A 14,644-nucleotide genomic window follows, 5' to 3' on the forward strand; every position below is an offset into this window, starting at 1 on the left:
ATCAAACTTTAACGCCACACCACGGTCAGACGGTTTTGCTAAAACGTAATCCTTCAATAACTTTAGATCTCCAATTTGTTGTGATGACGATCGTCTAAATTTGAAGTTGATCTGATGAAAGCTGTACGACAAGTACATCAAAGAAAAAATATGGAATATGACCAAAATGGCCACTAAAGTCAAACTGGCGGGCTTCCTGTTGCGTTATTCATAATGCACTGATGGACTTTTTTGTGCATCTAGTCATGATACAAAATAGTCTTTGTTTTTTTTGAAGATCGGTGAATGCTAAATGAGGGGCTTTTCCGTAGGTGGCGCTCTTGAGCCATTTTGCCACGCCCTTTTCAAAATACTCCAGAATACGTAAATTTTCGCCGCCTTCGAATTTACTGCAAACTCCTACAACTTTTTGAGCACATTAAAGCCCTCAAAAAGCCAATTCATTTAAGCTAAGAAAAATAATAATAATAATAATAATAATAATCATTTCAATTTCAATAGGGCCTCCCACCGATTTCGGTGCTCGGGCCCTAATAATAATAATAAGAATAATGCCTACAATTTCAATAGGGCCTCTCACCATTCGGTGCTCGGGCCCTAATTAGTTCACACAAAAATATAAAAACAATTTAAACCTACACCATCGAGGAATTAGTTTTGTAAGCTAGTTGGAAATGCATACCAAAGCGACCAAGCCGGAGCTGTTGTATTGCAGTGATTACAGCTGAAATGACCCTCGCAGGACTGGAGTAAGCACGATTAATACATTTAATTGGACAGAATAAAATGACTGGCTGGTTTACCGGTTGCTGGTATCGGTTGCAAAGGGTATCCTGCTCTCGCCAGCTTCTCTAGGATTACCAACCCTAGCTTTAGAACATATTTATTGTAACCCTAACAATGAGTACTACAAAAACCCATTCTAAAGGACATTCTAACCAACACAGTACAATGTCTATCTGGACGACAGCTGTCATCACAGCCGACATTACAAGCCACACTGAGAAAAGACCATTTACTCTTGCGCTGTTCTGCCACACCAAGCTGAGTTAAGAGTTAAGAGTATTAGCGTGTGCGTGAAGTATGTGTGTGGTTACATGTGTCCTTCCACAATGCCCACAGGTATCAAGCCGTCCAACTCAGCAGCCTTTTGTAAATACCATGCAGGGCCTCAAAGATAGCCAAGAGCCTATTAGCTGGACATGAAAGACAGAATATGTGGATCCCTGGCAGCCGGGCGAGAGGGAAAGAGCATGATTGGATTCAGGCACAGTATGTCTGTGTGTGTGAGTGTGTGTGTGTGTGTGCGTGTGTGCACTCTGAAACAATACTTTGAACAAGTAGTCACTCATATGGCAGTTAATTTGGCTTGAGTTTGGGTAATTATGACTCCAACCGCTGGATGCAGAGTCATTCACAGGCACAAAAATACGCCCACACCGTGTCTGTGTCCGTAGACACACACACCCGCGTCTGTAGACACACACACCCGCTGTGGAGGAAAGAGGCTCTCCACAGCGATGTAATTTGCCCCGGTCACTGCAGGAACACAGCAATGGATAACACTGTCTGAAAAAGTGTCTATGTGCGTACATGAGTATGCACTTCATGACTGAGGGCTGCCGAAGTGGCACTTCCTGCTGCTCCTTTTGTTTTCAGTTGCCACCGAATGAATGTGGTCATGTCATCAAAGGGATGGGTCTGAATTCAAAAGAAAGCAGCAAATGCAGTTTACAGTGGTACATCTCTGTCCTAAGATTTTCTCAACAACTACTCAGAGTCCAACCAGCACTTCCTCCAAAGTCCATTTAATTCAATTTAATTTGTAAACTGCCAAATTCCAGTATGCATTATCTCAAGGCACTTTACACATTAAGGTCTGGGCATTACAATGAAATAAAAAGAAACCCAACAGTTCCCAAAAGGAGGAAATACTTTCCCCTATAAATAATTAGGTCGATCGGTTGGAGTGAGCGGAGAACATTTGGGCCAGGAGGATGGGTGTGTGTAAAAGAGTGGAGAGAAGGGAGGGGGGGGGGGGGGGGACAGGGAGGGGGGTCATATTTAAGCTCTGTCCATGTACTTGTTATAAGTCAGCTGTTGATCAGGTGAGCAATTTTCAAGATCTAATAATAATAGATATTCAGGCAGTTGGTATTTCATTTTTAATCTATTTCATCCTGCACCATGAACCAGTGTTTATTGAAATGATGAGAATCTTCTAGAGGTTTTGAGATTCATGAACTGATTTTCGTTGTGCATTAGAGATGATAGCTCGCTGACACATTTATTGCTGTGCTGTTCAAAAGGCAGAACAAAGCACACCTTAAATCTCTATGTTTATTTATCCTGCTGCCGGAGCCTCTATGATACTTTGACTGCATTTAATAGTGACTCAAGTGCTTATTAACACATGAGACTGATGAGTAAAATCGGCACCTCCTTCTCATGACAACATTTAAAAGAGGCTTGACAATAATTAAGCTTAAGTTCAATAGAGAATAAAAAATGATTGGCCTGGATTTTAGATTCAGTGAATCAGTTCCAAATTCTGGGGTCACTTCTTGTAGATGTACTTAGTTCGACCAACTCTCAGAAAGACACATTATTCAGTTTAACGCAGATCATAAATAAATACAAATCAGCTTTCCTTGCCTCTAAATATTATGCATTAACAGGCAAATTTGTACACTTGACCCAATCATTTTTTCATATTGTGAAACTACTAGTACATAACATGGGTATCTGAAGAGTTATGGTGGTAGTAGAGTAGATATTTTTCTAAATGCTCTTCACATCCTGAAAACCATCAATAAAGCAATCTGAAAAAAGCCAGTGTCTGTGGCCCTCAAGGGACTGTACTAAACACAATCTTCGGTTAAAGTGTAGCCTGCTCCCGCTCGCTTTTCCAGGATCACCAAGCCTATCTTTAAATTGTACTGGAAAAATATACCATTATACCACACATATATTATCTCTGCTTATGCATACAAATTCTGCTTGTGTAACTGCCAAGATGACATCAGCCATAATTCTGAGACTGTGCTTGTCTCCCCCCACCAAGACCTCGAAGAGGCCTTCAGCTTGTGTCTTAGACCTAAAAAAATAAATCCCAATGTTTGTATGGCTATACATTAAATCATTGGGGCTCAACAGGGCTCATTGGTGGTCCTGGTGGGATTAAAGAGGTTCAGGGGGGAAGAGTCGCCCTTTCATATTGAAAGTATCACTGACTGTGAGTTCGATCAATAATGTAAGCTTTCCATGCTGTCCTTTGGACAGAGCGCCAGGAAACTCTCAAAATGTAAATGTTTGCTACAGTATCAGACACATGAAAGGCTGCGTTGGAAGCAAACACATTAAAGCAGTCTTCAAAGTCAGCTTCTCCCATATGCTCCAAGTCACGGGACGCCGCCTGCTGATGATGTGATGAGTCCATTCCAAGGGAATGACACGGGCCCATCACATCATGGCATATAGAGCAGGGGAGGCCCGCTATAGACGTTGGCCATGGTGAGAAGGCAGGAGGTTAGGAGAGAGGTTCGCTGTTCAAATCAATGAAAAGTGATACATGACCAGTGACATGGAAATAGAAGCTAATGAACAGACTATAGTGAGGCAGCAACACACGGTTTAAAATATGATACACACACACACACACACAAACACACACACACACACACACACACACACACACACACACACACACACACACACACACAATACAGACAGAGATCATTCAGGTTGGTATCATTTTGTTCCATTTCCTTGATAGTAGAGCGTGACTGATTTATCGGTTATGTCTTTCACAGACATATCAGTGTTAATGTTTGTCCATATTAAAACATCTATTTTACATTTTATTGACAATGCAGAAAAACACTTTGGCTGTTGGGGATGGTGTCAGTTTGTCCATAACAAATTGTAGTTTCTTATTATTATTTGTTTTCATATGTTTACAATGATCAACTAAATGATCACAACGACGTATACAATGCAGGAAAGATGTGCTTTTGATCGTATTTACTTTAATGTTTTCTTTAATCAAGTTCTATATATTTGTTATTATTTGTAATAAAGGTTATGGTTAAATTGTAAAATATCTAGCCTCAATTAAATATCTTTGTCATGAGAGTCATAAGGGTTCTCTCATGTTTTTGGTAGAAGCTGCTATTGCTAAAGTAATACTTGATATATAGAAGTGTACAGCAGGAACATTGGATTTGTGATGAGTTAACTTGGTTTGTCACTAAGTTTTGAACCAGAACACTAAGTTACTTTCAGTCCAGCTTCAATGTCTTGCTTTGCAAATATGCAGGGCAATGACAACAATGACAGATTTACCACTTAAAAGTCTAAGGGATTTTTTAATAGAAGTTCTTAATGTCAGTGATGGTTTTCCACCACTGAAACTACTTTTTCCGTCGAGATTGCAAAGAGACACAGCATTTTAAACATGTTTCCCTTCCCTGATGTGTTCCGTCATAATAGTCGAATCTGATTAACACATTTGTTTCCCAGGAAGAATGTCTGTAATTGTGCGAGTTAGCTTGTTTACCCATGAGTCAGTTTCCCTCCAACAAACTATACCAACATGAGAATGAAGATAATAACACGTTTTCTAATGAATTTTCCAATAATTATTTGCTTGTTTTGGAGCTTAGACAAAGGCATTCTGCGAGTGTGTGTGTGTGTGTGTGTTTCTGTGTGTGTGTGTGTCTAAGGATGTGTTACAATAACAAAGCTATTGTATGGTGGCTTATGATATGTGCATTTTACCATGTGCACAATGTACTTGATGATTATTTCCCGAGGTCTCAGCAGTGCTTGAATTATAAATTCAGTGCGACGGGCTGACAAGGCAGCGTCGCATCGCTCCATTAAATGTGATTAAAAAGCACTGAAAGCAGCTTTTTTGCAGCGTGCCCTTGATTCTTTTTAAAATGGAACAAAACAATATGCCAGAGTGACTTTTCTTTTTATTCTTGTTTCGTGATTAATTAAATTTTTCTCAGAATCCCTGTAGGGAGAGGAGGCATTGTGCCATTTCAAACCGCCATACAGTGCCATGTCAGGTGCTGAAACCAGCTCATCTATCTATCTTCTGAAATGTAGATCGTCTCAGAACTGTATTGACACGGTGATCAGGCCAAAAAAGAATAATCAATGTCAAAACAACATGGAACCTGAAGGAAGAGTCATACAGACAAAGTCAGAGAACACAGATACTTCACTAAAGTGTGCTGCAGCCAGTCAGAGGCTGAGGTGCTCTCTCAGGCTGCAAATGACTGACCCTGGACCAGGGATACATCACGTCCCCCTCTTCTCCTGTCTCCCTCTTCCTCCTCCTCCTCTTTCCTCTCTCAGTGACGCTGCCAACAGACGATTCCTGCCAAGTGCCTCCCCAGGAGAAGTGTGTGTGTGTGTCTCTCTAAATCTGGGAGTGTGTGTATCTCTGTCTCAGTGTGTGTATGTCTCCACATTCATGGCAACATTGGCAGTAATGTGTCTAATGGAAGATAAGCAACCCTCTTTCAGACAAGTCTTCACAGCCAAGCACTTCTCCCAACATCATCATGCTGAGTGCAATAGAGGGAATACTCTATCCCCCTCCATCTCTATGACTACAAACAAACACACACACACACACACACACACACACACACACACACACACACACACACACGTACACAACTCAGTGCACACTCGTGCAGAGTACAAAATGCAGATGAAGGTTTGGATCTTTTGTCTCAAAGCTGTCTTTATCATCTCACACACAAAGTCCGCAGAGCCTCACACACGCACGCACGCCCGCACGGGCTGGATGATGAGTCCGGAGATGAGTTTCAGTCGAAGAGGGACACCTAAGAGAGAGTGCAGCTTTGGATCACCACGCTCAAAACTGCCTGCAATCATTTCTCCTCCAAAGTATGTCCCCACACAGAGACAAATGGCCGCATGCGAGCGAAGAGCGCAAAAGATGAGCTCGGCAAGAGGAACATCTAGAGAAAGACAGAGTGAGAGTCCTTGACTGCAGACTGACCCCACAGCTTGTTTGTGCCGATTTTGAGGCGAGCGCTCTCATCGAAGGAAGCAGATTCAGAGTTTATTAACCACAGCACAGAGAGTGGCAGCAGGCGAGGGAAGGAAGGAGGAGGCAAGGATGATGGAGGACACCAAGTGTACATTGTCAACACCTGAACCGCTGCCATGTTCCTTTACGGGTTCGAATGATAAATTGGCTGCTTGAATCAGGAACAACCGATTAGGTTTGTCCACTCAAATGACTTCCTCCGTGACCACAGCGACAGAACAACTGTCGATGACAGCTGGAGTGAGGTTTTTAACGCTCCAGGCTTATTCTATCAATTCTCTGCATTGTTCTCTTATCTCCCTGGAAAGTCATTATTCATTTTCAAACGTATGGCAGTGCTGAGCTGTTCCATTACTGAATAGGATGAAACATCTGAGCTGTGAATGTCTTTAGATTCATAGAAACTCAATGTAGAGGCACAGGTTGTGTTTTTTTCATTTAAGAAATGTTAAGTATAAGCATTGATGTGGACATTTTGTACAACTAAGTCATGACATGAATGAAGTGTTCTCTGAAGCTTCTGAAGCATCTGAAGAGACTGAAAATAGCAGCAGACAAAAACATGAGATCTGTGTGGAACAATAACAAGACTGTTGTGTTCCTTCATTCATACATAAAACAAACACAAATGTTGTATTTCCACCATGCTTTCTAAAGTCTTTTTTTTTTTTTTTTTAGGTTAGACTAGTGCTTTTTTAAATTCCTTCATCTTGTTGCACACTTTTCTTCTGCAGTGAATCAATGACACTGTAACATTTTAAGGGCGCCAATTGTTAATCGCTATCATCCGATAATGTTTCCAGCAATTGGTAATCAAATTCAATCAATCTGAGCGTCCTCATAAATCTGCTTGTAGATTAGATGTGGTTATCTCTGTGTCCACATTGAGTTGTCTCTGGGTACTCCAGCATTGTCTCACAGGTTTGCCTAATCAGAGAATAGGGTTTCATATTGTGAACATTGTATCACGAATCACTCTTCACAGCAATATTCTCCAACAATAGGATGGAGGTTTTTTTGTTTTTTCCACACAACATGGATGCAGGCAGGACTTTGAATCAAACCTGACACAGAACAAGGTAATTCAGAACCGAAAGACTCTGACCAGCAAGACAAATCGAGGAGCTTGTATCTGAAAGAGCGGTAACTTCAGTCTCATGGTTTTGATATGAAAAGTTTGACACTGACCAGAAATCTGCAGCCTACAAAATATGCAACAAACTGAAAGAACCCTCCAGCTCTTTTAAAGACTTTTGCCCACAAGTAAATACAAGCTAATGGCTGCTGTTACAACATCTGCCAAGACATGGCTCCTATTTTCATGGTTCAGTAGGTGTGGGCCAAAGGACGATGGCATCGTGAACAGCCGACGGCTAACAGTCATCACAATGTTTAGCCAGCCATTACTAATCATAATATCATGGATTATATCTTTAAGTACACTTTGTTCATGAAAGAATATGCAGACAAAGCAGGGGGGCAACAAATATTGATTTTTAATTCCTGAGACAACCAAGCAGTGTATGTAGCAGAGGAAAGGTGCAGCTACAGTAATAATTTCTTTCCTCTTCGTAGCCTACCCCAGGATGCCCTGCAGCACTTGTCTTCTCAGGGACGAGTATATACTGAGGTCAGGACCTAAACACATTGGCTCTACCTACTGCTGAGCACCAACAAGCTTTAAAACTGTCAACCTGTCTGCTTCCTCGCCCATCCTTCCTGTTTGTTCTGACACTTTGCTTCTTACACTTTTATGTCTCCTTCTGAGCAACATGGATACTGACAGTTTGCGTCTGTGTGTGTGTGTAAGTGTGTTCGTGTGTGTGTGTGTGTGTGTGTGTGTGTGTGTAAAAAGGCTCCAAGTATTTCAAGTCATGAAGAAATTTACTATAAATCACATGATGGAAAGAGCTTTAAAAGCAAATTTGTAAAGAATATCAAGGTAGTACTGTGCCACTTTGCACAATTACAAAAAGGTTTGGGCTTACATTACATTTACAACTGCAGCTATATCTCATATTTATTAATTAATAATCTGATGATCATTTATTCAAATAAGTGAGAATGCCAGATACATATTTTTGTATAATTGTCAAAGACTCACAGTCTCAGCATACAACTAAGAAACTGGAACAATTAAATGTCGTATTGTTATGATAAATTACAATTATTAGAGTTCTTGATTTATTTTCTCTTGTCCAACTACGTGGTTATTAGGCTAAATGTTCAGTACTGATATCTGACATGACTGTTGTTTTTTAAAACCTAAGATCTGGGATGGACAACAACACTGACCATATTCATTCTGGATGTTTGGACAGATATTGTAATTAGTAAACTGGGTAATAAGGCTAATTGATGATAGCAAGTTAATGGATAGAGCTTTTTTTTTATATTTCAGAAGTTTAGTGCTACTCTTATGTTCATAGCTCATCCAGCTAAGAGTGAAAAACTCAACATGCACCTGATTTGGAGTTCTACATGACAGTGAGTGGGAGGCGAGGAGCAAACGGGAACATTTGGTGTCTGATACTGCAGAAGACGTGAGTAAACCCCACAAGCTGCTGCTGAAACTTTGCCAGTGATACTGCATTGGCCACTGTTAAATTTTTAATAGTCTTACAGTAGAGCGGTGATGCTGCCTCTGTCCTCCAGCTTGCTTTCAGCAGAAGTCCCACTCCCACGCCACAATAATTTCCATCATGCAACTCACCCCAAAATAGGAAGATACAAAAACAGTGGGGAGATGGTGAAAAGGAGACAAGGAGGCTTATCCATCTCAGGCTGTGATTGCATCTGTGCCAGACCTCAGTTTACACTCACACATCCCTCTGTATTCTCCTCAAATACTGTCATAGTGTAGAGGAGCAGCCAGGCCTGAAGCCTTAGAAGGTGGCGAAGCAGCCGTAAAAGGATTCTGTCTTCCCTGAATGGGAAATGATTCATGTGTTGAATTGAAAAATAATGGTTCAAATCCAATCTAGAAAGAGTCCGAAAGAGGCTGGTTTCTCTGAGGATGGAGGTAAAAACAGGGTGAAGAAATGACTCTGAGTGAAGGCCTGCAGGTGTGGACAACTTCTTTGGTCAAGTCTTGACTTAATGTGGGAAAAATAGTATAACTTAAATAAGTATAATTTAAAACCATTAATGAGTAAAAGGGCAGGATCGGGTATTTTGAAAATAGAACTGTGAACAAAAAAACGTGTCTTTTATCGTTGCTCCTGCTTTCTCATTACAATTTGTTTCCCTCTGCAAAGTTTTACCATCTCATTGGCCGAACAGCTAAATTACCCTTAGCAGATTAATTAAGCCAATTGATTGGCTGGAACAATCTCCTCGCTGGATAACCACGCTCTAATTAGGAGTTAATTGAAAAGTATCAATGACTAAAACAACGTCTGGGCAGATATAGACCAGCGGCACTGGGAAAGTCAAGTAACGTTTTTCCTAACTGGTTTTCTTTAGTTTACCAGAGCAAATTACTTGTAGGTGTAAACCTACTTGGCAATAAAATACTTCTGATTCTGATTCTGATACTTCTTTTTTTTATTTTTCTCCACCTTTTCTTATTCAGTAGTCCAGCTGCCAGTGCAAAGAGGGGATGAATTATGACTTCCAGGGGTTCAGAAACCACAGAATTTTTTGGTATAGTTAGAATCAGACACCAGTGCATACAATGTCAAGCTGGATGAAAACAATAGGACGGGGGGGGGACACAAGCCCCCATAGATTTATGAGGGCGTGTTCTCATATTTACATTAAAAAACACTAAAAAACTGCTCCTAACCTTTGAAAAATGTATTTCATGCAATATTTGTTCATTAGTGACACTTATTATATATTATACATATTTTTTACCAGGAGCTGAATTCTCCAAAGAGGTCTCCACCTCTCCAAAATAAACATAACAAATCATTTAAACCAGTAAAAATACACACTAAAGCAGTCTCACCTGTGTTTTCTTAACTCTCTTCGGCAGACAGAGCACATCCGAAGGGGTTTGTCTGCCCAGCCTGTTTCTCTGATAACTTAAGATTGCTTTTGGATAACGTTGAATTACTATATCCTTCATCCGAACTCAATGTTTTAAGGTTATAAGGAAGAAGCAGTCGTTTGGAAAGGTGTTAATGTCTACGGGAAAACCGAAGAATGCTGCTGACCCTGTCCTTGTGTCTTTTGTTCGATATGACTCACTGTGGTGAAGGTAACTCTGTGAATTAAAATCATATCTATGGACTGTAAAAAAACAAACTCTGCATATAAATATATCGATATTAAAGAGGTGAGCCTGACCTCATGCTGTTTGTCGTTTTTCATCATTCCAGCGTTAAAAAAAATCTTCTGACAACCCTATTGGATTTCACTTTATACCACAGCATTGTGCTACACTGTGTTCTGAATATTTCATTATTCATTAGATTTATTCATTTCTTGCTATTTCAATGAGAAATGACAGTATATGAATCTACTGACAGACCTCAAGAAATTGTACCGCTGCTTTTGATTCATTTTGCAAATAAACACACACACACACACACACACACACACACACACACACACATACACACACACACTGTTCTAACATATCTCTTCCCGGCAGCATATTATTCAGTGTGAAAACACACTCAGATTATTTATGCTATGTATTTCCTAACCTGCCATGAGGTATTACTCATGTTACTACATATAGCAACAGCTTGATGAATATTTTACACACTTGTACACTACATTATTCAACATGACATCAGTACATTTGGACAAACGTTCTAATGGTATTTGATAATAATAATGTAATCGAGCAAGATGGACACTGCTTAATCCACAGGGACAGACTCAGTTACGTATCTTGGGCTGTGAGATTATCTGGGCAGGAGTCAGAACCAACATTCAACACCTTGAGGTCTCTGCTGGTAAAAGCTGAAGACACAGAGCTCGCTGGGGAACACGTCTGTAGTGGATTAAATCACATGTTACAGGTGTAAGCATGGAGAGGTGAAACGGCAGAGACGCTTAAGAGACTGAATGAACAGTGCAAACATACAACACCAGACTAAAACAATCACTGCAACAGTGCAGGCATCATATTTGAACATTTTCATCTTCACATTCAATAAACAGATAGAGGAGTGATATATAGTCGATCGTCTCATCTCACTCTGAGAGAAAATGAATATTTCCCCAAAATATGAAACTATTTCTTTAGTTAATATCTAACATTTCTGAGTTCTGCTTCCTCTGGAGGATGCACTCGCTCTGTGCTGCTTGCAGAACGACTTTTAACTCAATTCCCTCTTCTCAACTTTCAATGAATCCTTATGTGTGGGTGCGGACATGCTCATTCCCGACACCGGTGTCTCACGTGAAAGGGAGTGGGAATCTCACCCGTGTTGAAACCAGGAGATTTAATAAAACTGAAGCACCTTTATGAATGCACAGTGCAGTTTAGTGTTTATGGGATGCAAACAGAGCCCCGGGTGTCATACAGTGTGCGGGAGCTGTTTGTTGTGTGTGATGATGATGGAGCACATTCACAGGAGCCAGAGAGGCTGATCGACAGGAGGAGAGTCATTGCCTCAAGGGCACCGAGGTGTTCAGACCTGCTGGCCATCACTTCCACTCCATCTCCCTTCCCTCTGCTCCTCGCTGGATTTTTTTCAAACACACTCGATGGCGTCGGCACATCTGCCAGCCGGACACCTGTGGAGGTCGGCAGAGTTGCTGGGACAAACCAGAACACCGTGAGACACACTCCGTGTTAAGATGATATGACGTAACCAGGTGTAAACACTGGAGGCCATTTGGGGAAGCTCTCAGACAGAGAGGAGGCAGCTGGGAGCTGGGGCAGAGCTTGTTCATCAGATGTTAAAAGAGGAATATTAACTTCTATCAGCTGAATAAATAAGTGATCAGAAGAAAGGAGAGTGAGGAGGAAACTGAATCTGTCATGAGCACTGACTCACTGCACATCACGAGAACACAATCCCTACACTCCGAAAAAAGAGGCTGTGGAAATTAACTTTGATTTCTTTAGAAGCCCGGAAAATGTATCTCATTTGTTTTCTGTGAGCCATGGGACTTTAAATGAATACAATACTTACTGCCTTATATCTAACCATAGAGTGTCAATAAAGATGGATGACACATCGCCACTTACTCCCAATATTCAGAAGCAAAAATATCCTGTATACGATCGCTGCCATCTTGCGTATTTGGAGCTGGAGCCAGAGTCTCAGTGTAATCGTAACATCCGCCCATTTTTACCGCATCAAATAACTTACCAGAAATGCATTATGTATGCATACATCGGTGTGATAACAACTACAGAAACCATATTTGAGAACATTTAATTTGAGGTGTATTTACTTTTTAGGTTGCTCTATGTCCCATCCATTAACATGGAAGAGGTGGGATTAAAGACCTCCACTGCAGCCAGCCACCAAGTGGCAATTGAGACGCTCTGGCCTCACTTTTGCGGAGCCGTCATTTATTCCATCGTTTTTACATTTTTTTGTATTATTTTTTTCTCTGCCTCCAACCCAGTACATATGTATTACGTTAACATCCCATTTTAATTCTAGACAAGACAATTCTAAAAATCTATAATCTATACGTGGAAAATAACAAATATTGTACAAGCCTTGTTGGAATTATATGATGGACAATAGACATGTGCTCACTGAATGACAGGCTGATGATTCCTCAATAATTGACAGTGCAAACCACATGCACTTTGGGTTTACACACACACACACACACACACTGTGGCATCAGTTGCTATCAGCCTGCTCTTTGTTGAGTCCCCCCCCCTCAGAAGACAGCATCAGCACCTGAAACACCACGAGGAACGAAGGGGGGGCTGTGGACCTACCGTTCCCGGAGATGTGGTTCTCCACCTCCCCGTGTCCAGCCTGCCTCGTGGCGACACTAAGTTGGATGGAGAGTCCCAGCATGTAATGCAAACTCCTCAGCAGCAGCCGAAACGCTCCCATCTCTTCTGGTGTAGATCTGCTCCCCTCGCTTCTTTTCACATCGGGTGGAGGACACGTCGTTTGGAAGGGTTCCTCTCTGTCTGTCTGTGCTATTTTAGATCCAGGTGAGTGTCTGACGGGCGGAGGAGCGAGGTACCTGAGAGGGAGACGGAGCTGCAGCCTCTCTCCACATCCAGAGCACTGACTGACGCTCTGCTTCTCCTCACTGCGCTCTGCAAGGGGCGGAGGGACACTGCTCACTGGCGGGGAGTGCCGCGGCTTGAGATGAAGCTATATCAATTATAAGAGGAGGGATATTCAACACACGTCTACTAGCCTTTATCTGGACCACCTGCATTTTTGAGCGCTTTTTATGTAAAGGCCAGAAAAAACATTCCTAACATCTGTATTATCATCACGTTTTATTAATGGTAGATAAATACGTAAAACAAAGTACAATGAGAAAACATTTCTACAGCCAGGTAAACAACATGGAGGCGCTCCAATCTACATTGACTATGTTACCATGGTCAATATTCCGATATTAACCTGATTAAAATAATAGATGGAATAATGCTGCGTTCTTTAAATCTCCGAGCTTTGAATTTACGAACCCCGAGTCTGAAGTCGTAACTGGAGCACCACCTCAAGTCGGACTGTCGACTCAGAAGGTCGTAGGAACCCCACCACTTCTAAATCCAAAATAGCCCCCTCGTATATCTACAGTAGTGATAGATGTTTTTAGTTTTCATTTGCACGGTCATTAAATGTATCGTGCACATCAGGGCCGGGTCTAGGCAGGGGCAAGAGGGGGCCTGGCCCCCTCAAATAAATGTTGTGCCCCCTCAAACTAAATAGGGTTAGGGTTAGGGTTAGGCACAATGCCCCCTCAAGATTTGTGGCTGCCCCCTCATACATGCCTGTCTAGACCCGGCCCTGGTGCACATACTGTCCAATTACTGTCTATGGACGTTTTACTACGGTGTTAGTGCGTGAAATGTCGCGTTATGCATGTGTGTTATGAACGACTAATGTAAACATTGTTCCTGTGCAACTGGAACACTATCAAGTTGGTTGGGTTATTCGGGTGTGACGTCATTCCGAGGCGTAATGGAAGACTGCCTTGTAAATATAATTTTCCTATTAACTTACAAATTAGGTCAAACTAATTTAACTAGGCCCTGGAGTATTCCGTTCTTAACCACATTAAATAAACATGTATACGTCTTTATCACATTTTAACGTCCAAAAGGAGTTTTCAATTTTTTTAGCGATATGGAGCTACCGACACAGGCCCTGAGTGTAGCTAAACAAGATGAACAAATAAAAATAAGCTGTAGGGGTCTACGCTAGCATCATACATTAAGCTATTTCAGGTTAGGGTTTTTAAACTGGTGGAATAATGTTGGACACAATGAAATGAGTCATAATCGTGCTACGTTTATGTCACAAAGAATATCTCAAGTAAACAACAGTTGAGGCTGTCTGCCCTCTCTGTTAGAAAACAATGTTTACATGGACACATGTACTCCAAGTATTGGCCTTACTCAGAATAAGACATTATTTTGATCATGGTGTTTAC

The 14,644-nt window shown here is 41.3% G+C and overlaps 1 protein-coding gene across 1 annotated transcript in view; it reads right to left on the reverse strand.

The window, feature by feature from the left end:
• Window positions 1-13,083, reverse strand: part of LOC128442885 (V-set and transmembrane domain-containing protein 2-like protein) — a 48,935-nt gene extending 35,852 nt beyond the window's left edge. The window contains exon 1 of the mRNA XM_053425501.1: window positions 12,963-13,083. Within this exon, the coding sequence (XP_053281476.1) occupies window positions 12,963-13,083 (121 nt within the window). The remainder of the gene's footprint in view (window positions 1-12,962) is intronic.
• Between the last annotated feature and the right edge of the window lie 1,561 nt (window positions 13,084-14,644).

Source organism: Pleuronectes platessa, chromosome 6 (genome assembly GCF_947347685.1).
Source record: "Pleuronectes platessa chromosome 6, fPlePla1.1, whole genome shotgun sequence".
Classification (NCBI taxonomy): Eukaryota; Metazoa; Chordata; class Actinopteri; order Pleuronectiformes; family Pleuronectidae; genus Pleuronectes; species Pleuronectes platessa.